Genomic DNA, 24,302 nt, shown 5'->3' with positions numbered 1-24,302 from the left:
TGGAGTGCAACATAAAGAAATGTTCTTTGCAAAGAAAAAAAAACACCAGCATTTCACTTAATTTAGAAACACATAACAGACAAAATGAAACCAGAGGAGGTGCACAAAATGAGGGCTGGAGATGGAAAGAAGCCATCTTGTCTGACTGAGAAAGAAGATAGTTGTGGCAGATAGAAGTTTTTCAGCTGTCTTGAGGGACTGATCACATCAAGCAGTGGTTTATAATATGATTTGTTTGAGAGAATTAAAGAAATGAGATAAAATCATTCAAACTGTAAAAGGCTGTAATGCAAAAATATGTTTTTCTCATGGAACTAGAGAAATTCAACCACTACCCACATCTATCTTAATTGGCAGTAAATTAATTTCCCCTAAGCTGAGTCTGTTTTGCCCTGATGGTAACTGCTAAGCAATCTGTCTTAATTTTGACCTGTGGGGCAACGAGAAAGCAGCTGGGTGAGCAGTTGTCTGTAGCCCAAGGCCAACCTACTGCAATAACTGACATACTGCAGGACAGTGGTGGTATACTGTAGACCCTTCCAAGCACTTCCTAAGAGAACAAAACCCAAAGCCTAAATGCCACAACCCCTTTGTTATGCTGTCTCCCAACAAGTTTTTGGGTGTGTGCTTCAGCACTTCTAATACCTTTTTACATGCTATGTTTGCGTAAGAGGATGGTGCAACTGTGATACTTGCAGGAGGAGAATTCATTTATTGAAGCTCATCCACATGGAATGAGTAATTGATGAATTAAGATGTTTCTGGAAGTAAGTGCATCAGACGCAAGCAGGCATGCTCAATTATTTCTGCTTAAACAGTTATTGGCACACCTGGATATTTCCCTCTGTGAATGGAAGTAGTGACTTCTCTATGCAGTTTTGTCACTGCTAAAATAAGAAAAATGACTGTCGTGGTTATACTTGCTTTAGCTGATGAGCTACAAGGTACTGCAGAAGTGGAAAGTAACACGAGGAGACTGCAGCTGCAAATATGCTGGTATGCTTTCTTTGCAGCAACACGTGTACTGCAGGCTAACTACATGCATATGAATCCCCACTAAGGGTGCATCCTGAAGTAATGGTTTTCTGATGGCCTTAAGCATTCAGAATGGCTCAGTTGTGATTAATGTCTTCCTGGTTTTATTGTTTTGTTGTTCTCTCCAATATTGTTAATACCAAAATATTCAAGGCTGGAGGAGAGCATTGCTCATACATGTTTTCATTTATAAATGGTTGTTTTGGAAACAAAAGTAATGCGAACAATCTAACAAGTTAAAGCTACTGGCCTGTAAAGTAAAAAATAGAGAGGTCATGCCTTCTCTGGGGATATTCAAGACCTGCCCGGACACTTTCCTGTGCAATCTACTGTAGGGAACCTGCTTTAGCAGGGGTTGGACTTGATGGTCTCCAGAAGCCCATTCCAACCCCTACCATACTGTGATTCTCAGTAAAGAGATGCAGCTCTGCATGTGGGAACTTCTAAAAATGGCTCTGTCTCTCACTGCTGCTGCGAGCTTCAATATAGTCTAATAATGGAGCAATTAAGAGATTATTATGAAGTTTTTCTGGGAATAATGGTCAAATATCTTTAAAAAAAAGCCCCACACAGTTGGCTAGCAGTTGAGTGATCTGTGTGTGTGAATTGCTGCCAACATATTCAGAATGAATGTCAATAAATTAAACGGTGAGTCATTATCTTCAGAAGTTAAGCTTGAATGGAATAAATTATGGAAAGGATTCAGAAGTGGAAAATTTGTCCCCTAGATGAGCCTATATTTTAAAACAAGGAGTTTCTACAGTTTAACATGAGTCAATTGTTTTGCTGTTGTCCTTGTGATGAGAATCACATGAGCGCATGAAACTTAAGGGTGTATTGCAGCAGGCCCAGCGGCCTGCCCTCATTGCAAGGTCAGATCTTTTGGGCCTTTCTCCTAAAATGCACAGATAGTCAGCAAAGTCAACGGCTCCAAAGAATATATTGCTTCCTGAAGTATGGGGTGTATGGTAGGCACCAGCAGGTTTGAGTGCAGGTGGTCTTCTTGAGTTGTGAAGTGAATCTCAGCCCCACGATGGGCTGCTGGTACACAATACGTCTGATGTGTTGGAAGGACTTCAAGCAGTGTGAGTGAGGTGTAGTGATGTCACACTTGAGGAATAATGTTTTTATGGCAGTTTTATGTCTTTGAACCAACAGCATGAGCTGCTTTGGGTTGCGCTTTGTTGGCTGATGGGTGCAACGTTTCAACAGGGCATGGATGCTGTAGGCTACAGAGGAGTCTGAGTGTGGACACAATTTGCAGTGGGACAGCTGGTGCCACACAGGTGAAATTCTCACCCCTTTTAAGGCAGCAGGAGCTTTGTTGTCAATGAAAACCAGTCTGGCCTTTGCCACAAACGTTCATTTACGTCTTCTGAGGGAACTACTTCAGCTCTAGCAAATGGTAAATTATCTGACAGGTGGGAAAGGCTGCTGTGATCATCTGGATTGGCTGAAGGAAAGCTTCAGCTCTCTGATACATCTCTGTCCATGTTCTTTCTTTGTTCCTGTGGTGTTTCCTCATTTTCTCTGTGTATCCATGACTCAACAGACTTGAAGCCTTGATAGGATGCCAAGCCCAATACCAGCGGTAGTCAATTTGCTCAAAAAGCAAGCTTCAGAAGAGTTTATCTCAGAGATTTATGAAATTTTAAAAAACAATACAACTACAAATACATACTTTGTGGTTTGGTCTGTCTCTTGGGTTTAAGGCTTTGTTAACACAACCCTACATACCCACATCCCCCATATGCAGCATAGAGCTGCTCTGCCACTGGTTCACTGTAGGAGTCCCTGTTGCCTGCTTGGTGAGGTGGAACTACTATTTTTTCCTCAAGTTTCAAATGAATTCTGTGTTGTCCTCAGACAAGCAATTAGTTACACAGTCCTTTTTCTACTCCAACTATCACTGCCTTACTGACTCTGCAATCCTACTCACACAATTTACTGTAGCTCTAAGGGTTTTTCACACTCTCTTGGGCCTCTGTCTGGTTCTGTCTGGCTTTCATGACACTCCAGGGCCAAGGAAAGGTGGAGAGAGCTGAAGGGTTGGGAGTGTGTGCCCTTTCCTCCTCTGCTCAAGCAGAGCTAAACTTGTCCTCTCCACCTCATGGAAAAGCTTCTGTGGCCCTCACAGATGACTCTAGATTCTGCTGGAATATTTTTCAGCCCCAGCTGAAAACAAATAATTTGTGCAGAAATAATTGTTGCTTTTGTGGTTTTGACAGCATTTTCCTTTGGTATAAAACATGATAAACACACTTCTTCTAAAGCCTGAGTAACTTACAGATACCTTTTCAAATCTGTCCAGTCTTCATGTTTCTTTTCCACTTACCATTTCAGAATGAAAGCAAAAGGTGATTGGCTATTTGTGGCAAAACTGTTTCTGGGCAATGGGTAAAGCTAATGAGTTTCTTCAGTAAGACACACTCACTTGAAATATTTAGTGCTGCTAGTAGCTTTTTTAAAGGCTGTTCTAGCTAAGCAGTGATTTTTAAGTAAACCAAATATTTACTTTTGCAAAAAAAGAAAATTCTATCCCTGAGGGAATTGCTGAGCTTTAAATCAGTGAAGCAAGTTGTAACCCTTCCAAAAGCAAAGTTTTATTGCTGATGTTATACTTGCCATTGTTGCTTACTTTTGAGAGGATGACCAAATGGAGATGTCACTAAGATGTTGCTGATGAGATTGTGATCTGAGGACAAAGCTAGAAATAGATGTGTCACTGAGGCTCTCACAATATTGTCTAAACAATACATCTAAACAATATTGTTTATGCTGCCCAATATATGTGATGCTGCTTTCTTTCACAGCAAGAAAACTCAGGGAAAATTGCTTCTGCAGAAATATCCCCGAGAATAACAGGACTCAGTGTGCTTCAGAGAACACAAAGAGTAACTGATATATTCTTTCTGCTGGAGGAGTAGATCTGCTCTCAGCCAAGTGCCTGTTAATGAGAATTACTCAACAGGCAGCAAACATTTTGCACGACATAACTGAGAGAAGAGTTGGAATCTTTACTGAGAGATTTTGCAGTCATCATCATCACCACAGTCTAAAATGTTGTTCTAATCAGGCAACTCCAGCAATGCTGCTCAAATATGGCAGGCAGTTCTTCATTCTAGGCATCCAGAATTTGTCAGGTTTGGTCTTCGTTGTTCTTTTCCTGAACTAATTCAGCTGCAGTCTAATGTACTAATTGTTTCCACAGCCAGGTGGACTGTCCTGCTGATTCTGTTTCACTGGTTTTAACTCAGGCTGAGATACTTCCATGAATGCTACTGTCATCTGGAAGGCAGCTGGGTGTTCCAGGAGCAACCAAATCTGGGAATGGACTGCTGAGATTGTCACAGTGAGGCTGCTCGCTGTTGGAACTGCCTTCTTCTACCCGGTTCCTTACGACCACCTGTCTGTAACGTGTGGAAAGGAAAAATGTATTGGTACCAGGACTACTGTTTGAAAGACAGATAGCAGCAGTTTCATAAACAAGTACATTTAGAAAGTTTTAAAAAATGTAGAAGGTGGTTCTTCCAACACAAATACATTGAGTCCAGCATGAGAGATGCTTCTGAATTTCAGTTTTCTTCATCCACTGTGAGAATTATGTCCTTAGCTGGTAATGATCAACAGCAAAATAGTGAGCTGTGGGCCACGCCTGGTGAACACTCCTGCTCATAATGAGACCTTCTGTCCAACCCAATCATGGCTGTCCTTCAGTCCAATCCAAGGCATGGTTCTCCACCTGCATTTTTAAAAAGTAAACTAGAAACACTGCTATGACTCGTTCTGCAGCAAGGGCAAAGGGATCTGCCATCAGCACTCCTGGGAAAGAAAGGGGTCAGGACTGATGTGTGAATGTGAGCAAGTGTACAAGAGAGATAGTCACTAATGCTGGGGACAAGAGCGAGAGGGATGCATGGTATCTGGGAGAGACCCCCTGGCACTGGCATTGGGAATGACAGTCTGAGGAGAGGATGGGGATCTGAGCAAGAAAGAGCATGTTGGACAAGGGCAGCTGGAAATGTTCAGTGTACATAAACAAAGACCTATGATTCTGCTGGAAAAAAATAGTTGAGAGTTGGATGGGGTGATGACAGGAGAACAGCTGAGTTCACCCTGCCTCTTCTTCCCCATTCCCTCCTCCCAGCAGCTTCCCAAAATTCACCCTTAAAAAAAGATATGACAGATAAGCCCAGGCCTAAAAGCAGCAAATTCCACTGAGTATGGCATAACACAAGATGATGGTCCTAACTACCATTCTATCCTTAGGGCTTTAAAGGGAGAAAGGAAAATTATATTGGCAAGAAAAATGTGCCCCAAAAGTGTGAAAGAAAAAGGAAACTTTTTGAAAAGTCTTATTAATGCACTGGTGCCACAGATTCACAGGCAAAAAAAAGGAGAGGTCTTTGACTAAAAGCCACATTTGTATCAGCGGTCAGATGAACATAACAAAACTTAAAATGCAAGATGAAATTAATGGGATGAAAAGGGAAACAATTGTTTGGAGTAATTTGAAGGAAGGGAAATATTAATTTGGTAACATCAAATTTATAATTAATTAATGAAAAACATCTGTGCCTGACAAAGCTAACACAGCAATGATTCTGCTTAATGGTAATGGAAAAATAAATAAAATCTCCAAGTCTCAGCAACAGGTCCACCACAGGATGGAGGCAAGCAGACTTGGGATTATCCTTGCTATTATGCAGGCACATTCAAGAGATTTTTCTTCTCCATTTGACAGAAACAAGACAAAAATACTCTTACCAAAACAGGATGCTTCCTTTCCAGTCCATTAAGTAGCTAAGTATCATCAGCTAGCTATCCAAATTTTTACACCAGCGGGAGAACTTGCATTCCAGAGACCTGCAGTCTGTCTGAGGAGAACTCTGGATGGCTCTTGTTAATCTTTAACCATCCTTGGAACAGTGAGGAAATATGATGAGACTGGAAAGTCTCTAATGTTCCAGTACTCAAAGTGAGTGAACTGGTCAAGCCAGGTCACTAGAAGCCAGTGTAACTGACCTCAGCCCCAGGCAAAGTCATGGAATTAAAACAAAGATAAGATAAAACTGAACAAGTTTTTCAAGGGACACCAACAAAAAATAATTCCAGACAGTATGGTTTTATAGAAAGATGGGAACAGTGAGACATCCGATTTCATTTCTTCAGGAGAATACAATTTAGAGGAGCCTGCCTCCCTGCTTTCAGTAGGCAGCACTCCCAGATCTCCTCCCACCCATCAGTTGTGGTTTATATCCGTTGGCAGCGAGGGACTGGACTGGACACCTGGCACTCTCGGAACAGACAGTGTGGGCGTGGATGACACAGTTGGTTTTAGGACACTACTCGAATGCACTGGTCAAGAGTTATTTCACTCTTCTGACTTGATACCTTTAAGTGTCTCCCCAGTCAAGTAGGAAGAGTTTTTGTCATTAAAAACGGTTTAATATTTTGAAAATAAAAATTCCCATCATTTTGGTTTCTAAGAGAAAGGGCAAGAACTAGGAGGGCCTTCAGAAAGCACTGGTGAGCATCTTAATGCCAATGCAGCCTACTTCCCAGCAACTCAGAAGTGCATCTTACTGCACAGCCCACCCAAGAAAGTCTGAGCAGCAGCCACTAGGGGGAGACAAGTTCTAAACTCACATTTAGCAAACGGTATTTCAGTTTCCCCTACAGTTTTTCAGTGCATGACCCAGTCATGGGACTCCAATGACATGAAGCCTGCCAAAAGGTTCCCAACCGTCACCCTGTAGATGACAGGAGTGAGAACAGCTTTTTGTGAAGACCGTGTGATTTGAGCTGTGATGATGGAAGACTTGTAACAGGTTCTGACAGTTCATAGCTAACTGTTTTAACAACAAATGAGGAGAATCACAGAATCACAGAATCACTAAGGTTGGAAAAGACCTATAAGATCATCCAGTCCAACCATCCACCTATCACCAATGGTTCTCGCTAAACCATATCCCTCAACACAACATCCAAACGTTCCTTGAACACCTCCAGGGAAGGGGACTCCACCACCTCCCTGGGCAGCCCATTCCAGTGCCTAACCACCCTTTCAGAGAAGTAGTATTTCCTAATATCCAGCCTGAATCTGCCAACATAGGTTCTGCCAATGTAGAAGGTTCTCTTAATGATGCAGGCCTGAAAGACTTGAAACCAGAGGCCCGAAAAAAACAGGGAATATGAACAGCTACCTGAAAGCATTGCCTGCTTAGTCAGGAAAGTACCTCTCACAGTGATCTTCTTACTACAGTAAGTAGTATAGTGCAGTAAGCTCCTCTTCCCAAAGACAAGGCATGGCAAAGTAGAGCTATGACACTTCTTACTGACATCAGGAAGAATATGAACTAGTGCTTAGACTATCAAATCTGCTACCTTTGTGTACAGGAATAGGTGCTTTTTGTTATTGTAGGATATATATATGGTTAATTTGTTGTTCACTAATGAATATTACAATCTTGAAGATTAAAAAAAAAAAAAAAAAAAAGGCCTCAGTTGTCTACCCTCATGTGAGATCTAGGATATTGCTATTGATCCTGGACTTGTCAAATATTCAAATTAGTTCCCAAGTTCCAGGAATGAAGCAGCTGTTGCAATTATCTGGATGCAGCAGAAAACTGAAAGAGCACATGGACGTTGTACAGACTGTCCACCAAATCAGCAGTTATCTGCCTGTCCATGCAGGAAACCCTCACCTGCAAACAGAGGTGAAAGCTGGCTGCAGAACAAGGGTTCCAAAGCCAAGTCACACAAGGCTGTCTGGCAGTCAGGATTCTGAAACTTTGTTACCACGTGTCCCAGAAATATTGGGCAAAAATTGGGTGTAATTGGGAAAAATGTCTAAACATTGAATAGTGTTTCTTACTGCAAAAAAATCTGTCAGACATCAAAAAGGCTCATGCTGCCAAGGAGTCCAGAGTCACTTGTTAGAGACTGTGCGGACCTTCCTTTTTTCTTTTTTTTCTTTCCTTTTTTCCCCCTCCCTACATTATACTGTCAGATAGGCAAAGTCTGAAGATCTTAGATGTTCACAGCAGTCTGTCAAGCTGTCAGGAATGCATGACCTCCAGTGTAATGCATGGGAAAATGGGATGGCTTGGTAAGGCTGATTCCATGCCTCCATTCCACCGCATGAAGTGCCAGTCTCCAATGGGAACTGTCTCCAGCCACCAAACCTTGTTTTCTCTATTATTTTGGATGGTAAGAAAGATTGTTGATGTGGATGTTAATACTGGCTCTTGATTACAACACTGTGGTGAATGCCTTGGCATGCTAATGGGTTTGAAATAATTGGTGCCATGCCTCAAACCCTTTTTTCTTTCCTGTAGGGCCAGCATAATGGTTACAAAAGGGACTGGGGCATGGATTCCTTGCTGAAGCTCTCTTGTATGCAGTAACCCTCCCCCCCTTCCTGAATTCTCTCATCTGATTTGGCACCAAATACTTTGTATTGCAGAGTGAGTGTGATGCAATTAGACCACGGCTTTGAGTCCAGGGCCTTTGAGCATCTGAAGATTATGCTGTGGAATAAGTAAATCTAGTTATTTCGAAAGTGTCTTTCAAAAGACGCTTTGACTTCTCCTCTGTATGGATATGCAGCAAAAAATCAGCAGACTATACCATGGCAGATGTCATAGCCTTGCCAACATAATAGACATCAGTGTACACAGTGGTGAAACAGATGCAATCACTGTTATACAAGAGATATCATCTGTATTATACAAGGCCAAATGTAATCTCCAGGGACCCCACAAAGATCCAGCTGACCATAAAGGCAGCTGAATTACAGCAGCAGAGGTATGCCTGACAGTCAGGTGAAGATGAGTGACAGCAAGAAGATATGCTCTTGTGAACAGTCAGACTTGAAAGCACAGTGTTTCACCAAGCAATTGAGCAAGCTGAAACAGAACATACTGTCCTATATGCCCCTGGGTTTGACAGAGAGAGAGATGAGCACAGAAACAGTGAAGGTAAAAGTTCTCCAGCCTTGACCAGTGACGCACATCTACATTTGTTAGGTGAATGCATCACAATTATCATGGCAAAAGAAAGGAGAATTCAGTATAGATATTAGTTGATCTTCATGCAAAGGAAAATTGAGAGATTATATAAAAAGGAGAAGAAAGGAGAAGATGGTGCAAGCTAATAAGAAGAACAGCAATTCACTGTGTTTTACTGCTGGAGTTAAGAGAAGTGTAATTGGAGCAGGCAGTTAGAAAACAAGTGGAACTCAATCCAAAAGAGCAAGTTTTGGGGGGAGAGGGGAGGCTGACTACTCTGTTCAGTCCTAAAAATATTTTTCTCAGTATGTTTCAAGCCTAGAAAAATGATGAGACAGGATGATTTAAAACTTAACATCCAATACTGCTTTCCATTAATGACTCTGGGGTTTCCCACAAAACACTGCCAGATTGCCTTGCTCACAGCAGGTCTTTTAACAGCAAAATTGAACATATTGAGGATGAATATGGATATTTTTAAGGCGTTTCATTAAATAACATAATATAAAGTGATTAAAAAACAAACAACTAACACTTGTTTTAATTTTCCAAATACACTGAGCTATTCATGTATATAGACTTCTGCCAGTTTTTTCCAGGAACAGTAAATTAATGTTACCCTATAATGTTATGTTCATTTCCATATATTTCTTGTATTATTAGCTTGCTTCTTGCTTTGTGGTTTATTTGGGCAAGTTGCCTTTTTTATTGTCGTTGTTACTTTTTGTGGGCATGCCAGGGGCCTCAGGGTGCAAATAAATTAGGCTATTACTGCTCCTTTTTTATGCCACGATATTCCCTCCACTTGTTTGTGACCTAATCTTGAACCTCTCCCTAATGTGCTGAGCTGAATTTTCTCTGTCCTGATCAGATTAGGTGGAACAGTGGGCAAATGCATCCTTGTTTACATAAAACATGTTTGCCAGGAAAAAAAAAAAAAAAAAAAAAACAACAAAAACCTAGTAGCAAACAAAGTAAGCCAAGTGTAGAAAGCTGCAAACAGAAACCTGTCCTTAGACAAAGTTCAAAATGACAAAGTGTTAGAACTGTGCTCCCATTCAACCAACATGTGAGTGCTGCACATCAGCAAGCACTGCATTTTCTACAGGCATATCCACTACAGGTACCTGTACAGCACCTGCTCTGCTCTTCACTGGACAGGGTCAATAATTGCTTACAGGACTGCAAATGTATCTGTTTACAATTAGGTATTTATTCAGCCTCTCTTTTCAGTCACAAGGGTTTCAGGTAGAAATAGTCTAAAGCAGATTAGTTAATCCACCCGTCTGCCACTGAAAGGTACTGTCCTGTTTTGTTAAGCCCAGCTGTAAAAATAACCTGGATGACACTAACATGCTGATTTAGAATCTCTTTCTGTAGATCTAGACGTTTTTCTGTAGTGCTATATGTACTGTATACTTTCTGAACCTGAAAATGCTGTTATGCTTTAGTGGCCTACTCTCTGAAACCCAACTGTCTTCCTAATGGTGAATATTTCCCTACTGAAATTTATATTTAGAAAGACATGAGTAACAGAATCACGCTTGAAAGCATTAATTACTAGGAAAATGACATGAGGCTAATTCCAGGAGACTCTGGCCCAGCAGAAAACCCAGTTTTACCATGTTGTATCGCTCCTAAGCTGACTGGTGTGGTGAATGCTACAGGGTTGTGGTTGGCAGGTGTTTGAAGTCACTTAGTGGGCATGGTGGTCATGGGTTGATGGTTGGACTTAATGATCTTAATGGTCTTTATCAACCTTAACAAGTCTTTGATTTTACAACTCCACTTCCAACTGATTAATACTGCCTCTGACTAAGCATATTATAGTTTTACCAAGAGCTTATTATGCTAAAGGACAGCAGTTCAGATATGGGCCACCTTTGAGAAAAAAGGCACTGTCAGACTATTGCCAGGATTTGCCAAACAAGAACAGAATAAAAAATAAGCCCAGATCTTCAGGCAGTTATACACATCAGTAGCCTCACAGAGTTAGTTTAAACAGCAAGAACTTAAAAATATTTAGAGTATAAGCCACTCACATATTTTAGGTGAGAAAGAAGCTTCTGCATAACAGACCATAGAATGCTAGACCGTAGACTCCTCACAGTAATTTTGGGATGAATACAACTGCATGTTATTAAAATGTTAAGTCACTGAGTAAAAAAAGAATTAATCATGACCCACTTAACAGAAATTATTTCAGTGAATGGTTATCCTTACATAAATTATGTAGTACATCTTAGTTTGAGTAGCATCAGCTTCCAGCCATTACATTTTAGTAAAATACTTTGGCATCTGATTGTTATGATGTGCCTCTCCAACTGGTCACTAGAGTTCTGAGGTTCTAAGCTAGTTCAGAATAAGCACCTTTGAGCCTCTGTTCCTTGAGAAACAAACTGATTTCAGTTTATTGCTCTCGCTGTACGATGCACTGTACAATTTTTTTTTCCTGATTCTTCCCTATTTCTTTAAACCTCCTTTTAAAGAGTCCATTCTAACATAAGTACAGCATTTTTTGAAAGCTCTAAGTAATGCCACACATAATATTACTTTTGTGATCTCACTAGTAAGTTTCTTTTAATTTGAGCAAGTCTTGGAGAACTGCTTTGGGGGCTCATGTTCACCTACTTTAACACCATGATTTCTCATTCCTCCTCAGTATGGTTTACATGAGGTACTCCCCCACTCTGCATGTACAGACACTCTTATTTAATAAGATACAACCTTGATAGCTAACATAAGAAAAATATGGTTTTTTTGCAAACACAAAGTGCAGAACAGACTGCTCTGCCTACCCTTGTGCTTCATTATTCCCCTATGTTTTTGGCATTGGCAATAGTTATTACTTCATATTTTAGTGCAGGTGATTAATAGAAACAGTGAACAGTGGTTGGTTGAGACACACTCTAACCCAATCCTAAGTAAGCATCATCATCTCAGCGTGCAGTTGTAAATGCTGAATGTAACTGCTGGATCCTCTGAAGCAGCGAATAAAAGTTTCATGCAGATTATTTTATCACACTTAGCTCTTTTACCTCTCATTGTACTTACCTTATTGGATTTGATCCAGAGCGGGACATGTAAAGCAAAATAAGGAAAAGAAACATCACAAAGGCAGCAAGTCCAACCCAAAAGGCTATGACAATAGAGTCTGTGAACACAACACAATAATTCTGTCACCGGTGACATGGCAAATACAAACAAAACAACAACACAGTTTATGATTGGTAAGAAAGGTATGCCACTGAATTAATTTAACTAAACCCTTGAGAGAGGGGAATCTGAGTGCAAATTTGTTAAAAGTCTTAATTAATGAAAGGGAAAAAAGAAAAAGAAAAAAAAAAAAGATGATCCCATTCCTGATCTGAGTGACCACAGGGCTTCAAGAGTGGAAACGGAGCTCAAGAATTGTTTGGAGGACAAAGGAAGCTCGTCTTCTATGATGTAAGGTTACAGTGCTGCTGAAATGACTGCCTCATTTATGAGCTTGCTGTTAGATGGGATGAATCCACTTCTGCCCCAGCAGCACATTTGGTCACTGTGTCATAAATGCTCCTTCCTGGGATCAGTGCAGAAGTGAACTTCCCAGATAAAGCCTCGAAAACGTTGGGTGTTGGGCAGGGCACAAGTCGAGAAATGCTCTGAACTCATCACTGGCTTCTCACTTAGACTAAGGTGAAAAAGAAGGGTCATTGACTCCAGAGACAAATATTGACCAGGATAAAATAAATCTTCTATCTCAGAGGACAAAAAACATTCATGTTCTTTGAAACAGGCCCAATATATTTGATGAGGTGTTTCTTTGTGAAAAAGTTCAGAACGTGTTGTCATCAGAGCCACAAAGAGATTACAGGGAATTACTCCAGGTCCTTTATACCTTCAGCTAGAGCTGACCCAGCAGGAATCTTACCAGAGAGCTGAGTTTTGGCTGGGCTACTGAGAAATGAGAATGTACAAAACGGCTACTGGGACATCAGTTTATTTTATTCTTCCTCTGGTAAAAAACAAAACAAAACAAAAAACAAAAGCAACAAACCTGTTACTGAGCTTTAATTCAAAGGATGGTAAATGAAAATGGATGGGTCAGTATTCTGGCCTACTCTCACAAAAGTTATTATATGAGACAGTGGCTGGGTGCTACTGCCAGTCTCAACTCCTCAGGGGAGAACTGGAGATATGATGAAAAACTTGATGTTTAAGTGGTCAAAGCCACATGGAGAGAAATGAAAAGCATGGATTTATAACATTCCATATCAGAGATATTTTAGTTTCATCTTTAAGAGCCGCTAGTACAATTCATGGAATTCACTGAAGCTTATCAAATTTGTTCCAGATCTCACGGGAACTCATGAGGGATAAACAGAAACTTCCTGACTGTTTTTACAGTCCTGCAATTAAGATTCTTCCTGAACTGGGACAACATATTTTAGCAACCTATAGAAATCTCTTTTATTGCTAACTTTTATAGTCACCTTCTATATGCATGTGTATATGTTTTTGAACAGCCTGTTCGTTTGTGGGTCAATTAAGCCCTGTATTATTTTCATACAAAATGGGTAGACGTGCATGATGCTATTAATAGAAAGCAAGAACATGACTTCATAGCTGGATTTAGATCCATTTTCATGAGACAAGCAAGTTCTCACCATGCTTCGGGAACAGGCCACATGACAGAGGAGAAAGTGCAGAGATTCAGGTCTGTTTTACATTAAATAAAAAAAATAAGGCAAGACCGAATTAGAGAGCTATAGGAGCTATAATCCCATCCCAGGGGTTATGACGAATGTATAGTTCATTAGGGCTGATTCAGCAAGGCACCTGAACAAATGCTCAAGTCCCATTGCAGTCAATCAGCAGAGGTCCCCTGGAACCTCTGAATATAGCACTTATTTTGATTCTAGAGATATCATATATTTTGCCAATTTAAGAATATTTACAGCTCTACAAGCCCCTATCTAAGGGGAAATTATCACATTTCATCTTCTGCACAAAGGGCAAGAACTTGCTGAATCTGATTTGTTTACATAGTTCCAAGCACATGAAGACAATAATCCCAGCAGTTGCTTTTGAAAGTAAAAGAATGTAAATATTGTATAAAGACAGGAAAACCTATAAAATATATTCACTGCCTTAGCAGTCCTTTTATTCAAAGCAAGGAAAAAACTAAGCAGCTGTGGAATTATTTCCCTTGCTATTTTCTTTATAGCTTGTTTTCCCACTGGCATTTGGAGAAGGAAGAATAAAAGTTCTAGTATGACGCAGAGTCCATTCCTTCTAGGCTGCTGACATGGAAAAACATCTATTCTTATAGGAAACCCAAAAAAAAACCCAGCGACTGGACAATTTAACTTTCCTGCTCATCAGGAAACCAAACCCAACATTTTTAATCTGGAAATTGATACAGCCAATATGGGCTTTTTAAAGACACAAATCATGGAGCAGAATCCCATTTTAGTGCACTGCCCAGTGATCTGTTACATAAACAGCTGCCCCAGGGAACACAGACTGCCTTAACATTGCTCTGCAGATGGGGAAAAGTAAGTAAATCTCACACTGTAAGTTTGCATCTTTCTTTTTCCTCTTTGCCTGGAAGATGGGCAGCTGACATACAGAAGACTGGTTTCCTGCAGATTTGTTTCCCACAGCTGAGGCCAAAGGGGGTTTTCTTGGTGCCTAACAGGGCACGATCTCTTCTTAAAGCTTTTTTTGTCAGTAAATTTCTTCACTCATAATATTATTCCTCCATTATTTAACCAGCTGCTACAGGAATTTGCAGGCATTTTATATCGTTGAAGCCTCCACTCCTTTATTATTTGATCAGTGAGTTGAAGTTACCAAAGGAACAGAAGATCCGATGCATATACAAAAAGTATGACCACTTAAGTCACCTGCACAGAATATAAAGAGACCTGAAAAGTATTAGACTTCTCTGTATCTTTAGGGTAAGAGAAGAAATAGGGAAAAAAAAAAATCACTAAAAGATTGATTTACTCTGTTGTGTGTTTTTTTGTTTGTTTGTTTTAAACTGAAATAAGGCTTGAGATCACTCATGAACACTCAAACAAGGTATGTGGCAATGATCCCCAAGAAACTATCAGTGAATTTCAGAGGGGAAACATCTTCTCACAGAAGCGTGTAAGGGGTTCCCTGGTAGAATTTACTGGACATTATTTGCTTTAACTTTCAAATTAAGAGATTTAGATAAGTGGTGTAAAGCTGCTCACAACCTGCCTGCTCCCAGCAGCACCAAATGTTGCTCTGCAGTATTCTGGAGTGGGATTTTATATATGGAAGGCTGTGGATATTTACATCTTCTTTTAGGTGTGTTGCTCTTGGTTACCTAAAGTTGGAGGCAGTAAACCTAGGCTCATTAGAGTTGGCAGAAAAGCTCTTCTAGAGGCAGCGCAGAATAAAACTCTGCTCTCTTGTCTTATTCTTGCTCTCATAAGAACACGAAGCTCCTTGCATACTGATCTGAATTAAGTGCCTGAGCAGGGTGGTCTGAATGCTCCTTGTGCACACTCTCCAATTCAACCTTTGCATATTAGGAAGGCACTGTCTTGAAAATATTTTGAAAGTATATCATATTTTTCCTACAGACCAGATCACTGTAATAACGTTGGAGAAAGCTATTTTAGTTCCTGAAACCATACCTGTATAGTTGCAGTTGTCTTCAGTAAACCAGAGACTAATAATGCCACGGCTGCCCATAGCTGAGGCAGTTCAAACATGCCCGTCTCTTCTCCCTTGATCTTCATCCACCCTTCCAGCTGTATCAGGTTAAGTTAATCCCTCATAACATAACTGTGATTTTACTGTAGTAAAACCAAACTAGTGCAGTTGCATTAGAAAAAAAAAAAAGTCTTAACAACTTAAGTAACCATAAAAGTACATCTCTGTGTCATTGTGCAAAACCAAGTGTGAAAGGGAATTAACTGCCCATGGCTGAATTTGGAGAATGCTGTTTCACATTACATACTTTGCAAATAACTTCTCAGCAGACTCAGCTTCCATAGCAATAAGGCACTGTGTTGATAATGTATATTACTTCATCTTACAATTCAGTAGCAGTAAACCACAAGAGGAAAACTCACAGAATGTATTTTCAGCTTATTGTTCTTGGCTAGCAGAATCAAACCCCTTCCTTTACCATGGTTTTAAATATTTATCAGTTGTAACATAAGCTATATGTCCTAAGCTGAAAGCATGATAGTCTTACAACAGAACTTTGCTCATTCACACAACTTTTCTAAGAGTAGCAGGCAAGTAGCTAACACCCCAAACCTACAGATCTGCATGTCATTAGGTTTACACTCAGCAATGGTAAAAAGTCAGTCCTTCTAAATAAAAGTTAATATCAGAAGTCTTACAGTTTCAAGTATTGTAAGATAAATCAAAGAGTTTCATTATTAGCAATAACTGCTATTAGAACATAGTCAAGGAAAGACAGTTTGGCACACAGACACCCATCCATACAAACCTTGCACGCTTAACCCATTATGGTCTTAGTCACAAAGAAAGATAAGTCAGTAAGACAAGCTATGCAACATTTTGCCCGCTCATTTTTCCTGTATTAGATAAACTACCTACTACACTACAATACTTACATTTATTAACTTTCAACTTCCTTCCATCTACTGGAATTGGATCTATGTAATCCCAGTAATATTCATAAGACCAGAAGTACTCAGATGAGTTTGTTCTGTTGGCCATGTCAGTAGTGCATTTTAAATCAGCTTCAACCAAATACCTTTTTCATTGTGCTTGAGCGCCCTCAGAAAGAGACTGCGTAACTGATGCCTATGTAAATCACTCTGGAGTCCTGTGGCTCAAGGACTGCCTTGGTACTAAAAAGGGTTGAGCAAAAATGAATATTAATGCCTAGCAGATAAGTAGTAACAGCCTTTAAACGTAACCCTTGCTTCCCGGTGGGCAGTTACATTATTCCACAGCATATCAGAGCTGAGATGGATGCCAAGTAAGCTAAGAATGGGATGGACAGATGCCAGATGTGTCACAAACCCTTCTCTCTGAGAGACCAGCTGCAATGAAGCGTTCTCTGGAGCTACTGGAAACAGCCAGGCTGAAGGAAATCTCTTTCTACTGACATAAAGGAGGGGGGCAAGCACCTGACAAAATGCATCATAGACAGAGGATGCAACAAAGCCGATGAAAAGTCTGGAGAATAAATCACATCAGGGAGTGGCTGAGGGCACTGGGGTTGTTCAGTCTGGAGAAGGTCAGGGGAGCTATCTACAACCACTTGAAAAGAGGCTGTGGTGAGCTGGGAGACAGCCCCTTCTCCAAGGTAACAGTGATGAGAGGAGATGGCCTCAAGTTGTGCCAGGGGTGGTTTAGGTTGGATATTAGGAAATACTTTACTGAAAGGCAGGCAACAGGCTGCCCAGGGAGGTGGTGCAGTCACCATCCCTGGAGACGTTCAGGAGCCGTGTGGATGTGGCACTGAGGGACGTGGGCAGTGGGCATGGTGAGGGTGGGCTGATGGTTGGACTGGGTGATCTTAGAGGTCTTTTCCAGCCTTCATGATTTTATGGTCTGCATTTTGCTTTGCTGCTTCCTCGTTCCCTGCACCCCAAAGGCAATGCATGGAAGGGCAGCCTCCCAGCCACGATACAGACAGAGTCATCTGAAGGTCTGAGGAACAAGTGGATACCTATTGCGTGCTTAACTGAGCCTAGCAGAATGGAAACTGCTCTCACAGCAAGGACAGCAGGCCCTCAGCTGGCTTTTGGCTGCATCCCTAAAGCCTTCAGGGTGTTTGGTGGCTGGGGAAGCCAGGGCTTGCACCCCACAGCTCGCAGTGCAAAGACAGGGCTCAGCAAGGCACCATTCCAACCACGAGTAAGGTGCCTGGGCACAGCACACAAAGCACCAGTTTGGTTAAAAACGGCCTCGAAACCACCTATCGCCACCTGCTCTTTGCCTCCTAAGCGCTACGGCAATCCAAACCCCTCCTAAGGCGCTCCTGCAAGCGTGACGGCGGCAGGGCGTTGAGGCAAACCACCGCTGAAACAAAACCCGCCACCACCTATGTCTACGCTAGGAACGTATCTACGCTGGGTGCGCAGCCACAAACCGAACCCCGCCCCCTGCTACGCTAGGAGCGTATCTACGCTGGGTGCGCAGCCACAAACCGAACTCCGCCTCCTGCTACGCTAGGAGCGTATCTACGCTGGGGGGCGTGGCCACGCACGGAACTCCGCCCCACGGACGTAACGTATCGGACCGCTTCCGGTTCCGCCGCGGGCAGTTTGAAGGCGATGGCGGGTTTGCTGTATCCGTTGTCAGGTGGTGCGGTAGGGCTGGATTCGTCTTTGTCGTTGCTAGAGGCGACCATCCCGCGAGAGGCGTTGCCGGTGGAGCGGCCGCGGGCGAACGGGAAGGAGGAGGAAGAGGAAAACGACGAGAATTTGCCCATGGTGTTCCTGTGCGGCGGTTGCAAGCGGCCCGTGGGCGATACGCTGAGCTGGGTGGCCAACGACGAGGAGGCGGAGTGCATTCTTCTGCGCAGTGAGTGCCGCTCCCACGGCCTGTCCCGCACGGCGGCTGTTGGGGGCCCTTAGTCAACTTTGCCTCTGTGCAGGTGCCTCCAGCAACGTGTCGGTGGACAAGGAGCAGAAGCTGTCCAAGAGGCCTGGAGAGTGCGGATGGTGAGCGCTCTTAAAACCACAGTAGATAAAATACATATATATATAAGTATATACATTTAATAAGGGTGGGGAGGAGTGGTTTTTCTCTTTGTTCCTTGTATTGTTGGTTTTGTTTTGTTTTGCTTTTTTTCTAAAGCATGGTAGAGACGTTTTTCTGCTCTGGCTGCTCATTGACACTTGGCAGTATCTACAGATGCACCCCAAAACATCTCGACTACAAGAGGGATTTGTTTTGTTTCAACGTTGGTGCGATTGAAAGGTAAAGACAGAATCTGTGTTGCTACCAGGTTAACCTCACCCTCCAGACACCGTATCAAGGGATGTTGTTGCGAACGGTCTGAGCAAGTTCCCTATAATAGACAGCTTTTGAGTATCTCTGGAGAAGGCTCCACAGCCCCTCTGGGCAGTTCATTCTAGTAGTCTGTCACCCTCACAGTAAGAAGCTTTTTCTCATGTTTGTATGGAACATCCTGTTCTCCAGTTTGTGCCCCTTGCCCTCCTGATAGGGCCAGGCTCTTTCCAGTGGTGCCCAACTGCTTGGCTCTGCCTTTTAGATATTTATAAGCTTTGATGAGATTGATCCCCTCAGAGTTCTCTTCTCCAGGCTTGAGTAGTCCTAGGTTTCTCAGCCTTTCCCCACAAGAGAAATGGTCCAGGCCCTTCATCATCTTTGTGGCCAATAGCTGGAACAACAAAAATGTTCTTTCTCAATTTCTCAGAAGAGTATACATGTGTTCTGCTTTAGACAACAGAAAATGAGCCTTTAGTGATGGGTCATACCTGCAGCCTGCTGTCTGTCTACAGTCATAGATAACACCAGATGTATCTGGCTTCAGTCTAATAGAAATGCACTTAATAAGCAAAGAACACAGGAGTTTGCACAGAACTTAGAGGTCTGTATGGGCTGATATTCCTCTTCCTTATGAAGCAGGTAAAAATAAATCTTAAAACAGTTAAGTAAGAGTACGTGTTCAGTTTTATGAACAAAAGCTTTCTAGAAAATGACGGTCTGCATTATATTGGTTTTATCTGGTTTATTGCACTTGAAACTGGTCTTAAACTGTTCTTCAATGTTTCAGGATGTTGTTAAGTCACAACATCAGAGTTCTTTCAAAAGTTTATTTTAAAAGATTGCTTAAGAGCAATCTTAAAGGTTCTGTGGAAGATTTAAAGTATCCAGACTAGAGATCTTAGCTACTGTTACTTCATGTGGTCTAGTTTTAATGTTTCTGCTTTTTTATGAATCATAGAATAATAGAATTGCTCGTGTTGGAAAAGACCTTAAAGATTATCAAGTCCAACCACAACCTAACCATACTATCCTAACAACCCTCCACTAAATCATGACCCTGAGCACCACCTCCAAACGGTTTTTAGCCTGTTCTGCTGTACCTACGTGGATGTTTTTCCTTCTTATTCTGAAAGTTTTTTCCTCTTTACACAGCTAAGTACTTTGTTTTTCAATGGCAGTAAAAGTCTCTGGAAGACCATGATAGGGCTGCAAAGTGGTATTGTCTTGCAGTAGTGATGATATCTAGTTCTCCCAGCTAGCGCTACACTAATCTCAATGTCTGAATATATTTCCATTGTATCCTGTAGCACCAGAACATGACTGACATCAGGAGTTTCAATTTGTATAAAGCAGTGACATCTTGGTTGTTTAGAGCTCAAAGCTGTTTAAGTTCCACCATACAGCTCATTTGCAAGATTAGTAAAGATAGGGTTGTGTTGTTGTTGCTGAAATAGTGCTTTGAGTGTGCTAGTGTATTAATTGCAATCTTATCAAGAGTGGTGGATGAATCATAGAGGTGTTCTTTTGCCTTCAGAGTGAAAAGTACATCATCTAAACTGTAGCATATCAGTTACATTCTAGGATCCTCAGAAAAGCAGGCTGTTACTGATGAGGAACCTTTAACTCTTGAAAGTCGAGCTGCCTTGGAAGAAGCACTAAAAAGGGTAATGTTTAATCTTGCATTGTTTCAATGATATCTGTGCTTGTTCCTTATATTGTACATCTGTTTCTAACCAAGTATCTTTCCCCGTTTACTTCACAGGCAAACACCATACTAAATGCTCTGGAGGCAAGACTGGCTACTGTTGAATCAAGAATTGATTCTCTTCACAGTAAAGCTTGAAAGAAAATTCTGTGTGTAAAATAAGTGCTGGAGATTGATGTATGAGAAACTCTGGAATCTGTGGGAATATTTTTACAAGCTGCATGAAGATCTGAAAGACGTGGGCAGCTTGTGCTGAAGTAGGACAATGCCAGCTACTGAGTCTTTGTCACAGATGAGGAGTTCCCTTTTTGTCTTAAAAGAATACCCTGAGAAGAAAAAGACTTCTAAAAAATAACGTTTCTGTAGATTTCTTGTTTATATATAAATATTTAATTTTTTTTTTTTTTACCTTGGAAAGCAAAGGTCTTATCTCCTCGTTTTCCTGCGGTTTAATATCTGCTGAACTGAGTTTGTATCTCTTTCCTAAACCAATTAGGGGAAAAACACAAAAACAAACAAAAAAACCACCACCCCACCCCACGACTTCTGTTGAAGGAGCAAAATATGTCACTTTTTTGTCCCCATGGCTGTTATTTGAGCTATTTGGACAGAAGTATCACAGTAACTATTTTTTTGCAAGCTCAAGGCTAAAATGAAATAACTATAAAGGCTTTAAAAGCATCAGCTACAATGGCTTTCTGTGCAATATTGAGAGTCATGTGTGTAACAGCCTCAAAGAGGAGAATAAACAAGGCTAGTAGCAGCACACCTTTTAATCAAAGTTAGGTGCATATTTGAACAAAGAATTCTGTGCTGTTTAGGAAACTTCTGTCAATATTTTGTTGTTAACATGTAGATCTTTGTGTTAGGGTTTACTATATGTTAGTCTTCCAAGCATTGTGGGTTTTTTTTCCCAATGAATCAAAGCAAGCAATAATTGTGTAAGGGAAAAATCTTTTGATTTCTGATGGAAACGGAATGGAATCTGCATTCCTTTGCCCAATGCTATTTAATTGTATTACTACTAATTTTTAAGCAGTCTCTAGAAGCTTGGAATGAATTTTCCCACTGTTCTTCCTACTGGTAACTACTATTTCTCCCGAGAGCTCTCTTATTTTCTGCTGCACCCTCCCCACCTCCTCTTCTCCTTTTCTTTATCTATCATTTTGTTTTAAAGTAGCGTGCAGTTTGGCCTGCTGTAGTTGTCTTGTAGTCTTTCATGTTCAAGCAACTAAAACACCATTACGTGCATAGCTGCTGAGGTATTATCTACTTATTCTGTCTGAATTCCAAGTGTGTTGGGGGTAACAGACTGAGTAACCTAATGGTTGTCAACCTTGACAAGGTTTCCAAGTAGACCCTTGTGTTTAATTACATTAAACATACATGTAACAATTTTAATTCTACTCTAGATTCAGAGAGCCAAGTTTACTGGCTGCAAGGAGCGTCTGTAGACATGTTCCTCCATTAAATATTTGAGGGCAGCTAGTTGTTGTTCAGAGCTATTCCCTAAACAGGTTCATCACCTGAGTTTCTTCAGTGATATTTAGGGTACAGGTGCTAATACTCTTTATTGCTACTATGTGTAGCGGGATTCAAATGTGTCTCTATAAGCAATCATTAAAAATAAGAGATGCTTGCTTATCTTATGGTAAGCACATTTCATAACCATCCATCTTATTTAGCTACTAAGAGAAAAAACACCTGCTGCTGGAGGAATCAGAAAAGTAAAATGCCACCAGTAGGTCCCTCAAATTGCAGGCAGAAGTGATCATATAGCCCAGATTAGTTTCTGCTGTGAAACATAGGTAACACATTTTTTAAATGTGTTAAATAACAGTAAACTAAGACAAGAAACAGTTTTTCATCTTTTATAAACTACCTGCCTTTGGCTACATTGTATATTTAGTGTCTTTCAGCATATTGTAGGTGGGAGCTCTAGCACTTCAGCATACAGACACTTAAAATAGGTCTATGCTCTCAAGAGTTGCAAGCTGCTGCTTTGCTAAGGTGTGCAATGAGCAGGCTAAATTTGGAATAAATTTCATACAAAGAGCTATGTACATCTGCGTGGGGAAATGTGTGTGTTCGGGGGTGTATATGAAATAATCTTTATTTTTGCAGTGGAGTTCAATTGGGAGTTGTTATCTGGAGTGCTTAACTAGGTGAAGATTGATTGCTTGTTTGTTTAAATATAGAATTGTCTACTGTGATATGTTTGAATAGTTGTTAAATGTTAATAAAAGCTGTAGTTGTTCCCTAAACAATGAAGTTAGTAATAAAGTTCTAATGTGCCAACATGATAAACAGGCATAGAGTCACATGTAAAAGGTATTGCTTCTCGCTTAATAAGCAGTCTCTGTTACTGGTGGTAGTTCCTCCTATGCTCAGTTTCAACCTTTGAACAGGGTAGTTTAACTCGGGGGGGTTCTGCATGCTCTCTGGTACGTTTACTTATCCCAGGCACCTTGCAGACTGTGCAATGGGACAGAATGTACTGCCTTGTTTAGTGGTAACTTTTACCCTGCATGCAGTTAGTATTTAGTGTGTGTGCAACAGTACTTCATAGCTCTCTGTATGCTCTTAAGTGAGGGAAAGTAATGCAAAATGCATGTCTTCTGGAGGTTAAAAACTGAGGTTTTAGTATCCCTGATTCAAACTTTGAGACATGTTTTGTAATTTGGTAATAAAAAGAGTAACAAGTAAATCTTTGTGTTTATGGAATTCACTCGGAGGAAAGGGATGAGTGGGGCAACAGTAAGTACTTCATGGAATTGTTGATTGAAGAAAAAAAGTGTCACACAAAAGCTGTAACGCATATGCTAAAAGATCTTGGTATGTTTAAGAAAGATGAAAGCTAGGAATTAGCTTAGATGAGACTGAAGTTACTATAAGCTGTGTTTGAAGGGAAGAACAGGGAACAGAAAGCTGAACCATATCGTAGGGAATAGATCTGTCCAGTAAAGTGAGCAGGTCAGAAACAATCAGAAACATTTTAGTAACTGAAACAATGGGTGTCCAACCTTTTGGCTTGCCTGGACCGTATTGAGGGAGGAGGAATTTTCTCAGGATGCATATAAAACTGTGTCTGGGCTCCTCAGTACAAAAAAGACAGGGATCTCTTGGAAAGAGTCCAGCGGAGGGCCACAAAGATGGTGAAGGGCCTGGAGCATCTCCCCTATGAAGAAAGGCTAAGTGATCTGGGTCTGTTTAGCCTTGAGAAGAGAAGACTGAGAGGGGACCTGATCCAGGTCTATAGATATCTAAGGTGTGGGGGGCAAAGTGGCGAGGCCAGACTGTTTTCAGCAGTGTGCGGAGACAGGACAAGGGGAAATGGCCAGAAGCTGGAGCATAGGAAGTTCCACACCAATGTGCGCAAGAACTTCTTTACGGTGAGGTGACGGAGCACTGGAACAGGCTGCCCAGGGAGGTGGTGGGGTCTCCTTCTCTGGAGATATTCAAGACCCGCCTGGACGCCTACCTGTGCGACCTGGTGTAGGGAACCTGCTTTGGCAGGGGGGTTGGACTCGACGATCTCTGGAGGTCCCTTCCAACCCCTACGATTCTGTGATTCTGTGAAAACG

The 24,302-nt window shown here is 41.3% G+C and overlaps 2 protein-coding genes across 2 annotated transcripts; one reads left to right on the top strand and one right to left on the bottom strand.

The window, feature by feature from the left end:
• Positions 1 to 4,304: 4,304 nt before the first annotated feature.
• MRAP (melanocortin 2 receptor accessory protein) lies at positions 4,305 to 17,054 on the bottom strand. The gene is given in 4 exon segments (XM_090121824.1): positions 4,305 to 4,746; positions 4,778 to 4,857; positions 12,102 to 12,201; positions 16,658 to 17,054. Coding segments are annotated over 4 exon segments (396 nt in total). The 5' UTR covers positions 16,764 to 17,054; the 3' UTR covers positions 4,305 to 4,636.
• Positions 17,055 to 17,059: 5 nt separating this feature from the next.
• MIS18A (MIS18 kinetochore protein A) lies at positions 17,060 to 23,425 on the top strand. The gene is made up of 5 exons (XM_031612605.2): positions 17,060 to 18,581; positions 18,655 to 18,721; positions 18,858 to 18,980; positions 20,584 to 20,677; positions 20,776 to 23,425. Exons 1-5 carry the CDS (start codon positions 18,332 to 18,334, stop codon positions 20,854 to 20,856), a joined length of 615 nt encoding a protein of 204 aa, XP_031468465.1. The 5' UTR covers positions 17,060 to 18,331; the 3' UTR covers positions 20,857 to 23,425.
• Positions 23,426 to 24,302: the final 877 nt, after the last annotated feature.

This window comes from Phasianus colchicus, chromosome 1, assembly GCF_987193195.1.
Source record: "Phasianus colchicus chromosome 1, bPhaCol1.hap1.1, whole genome shotgun sequence".
Classification (NCBI taxonomy): Eukaryota; Metazoa; Chordata; class Aves; order Galliformes; family Phasianidae; genus Phasianus; species Phasianus colchicus.
The sequence above is the reverse complement of the archived record's forward strand: the minus strand, read 5'-3'. Positions and strand labels throughout refer to the sequence as shown.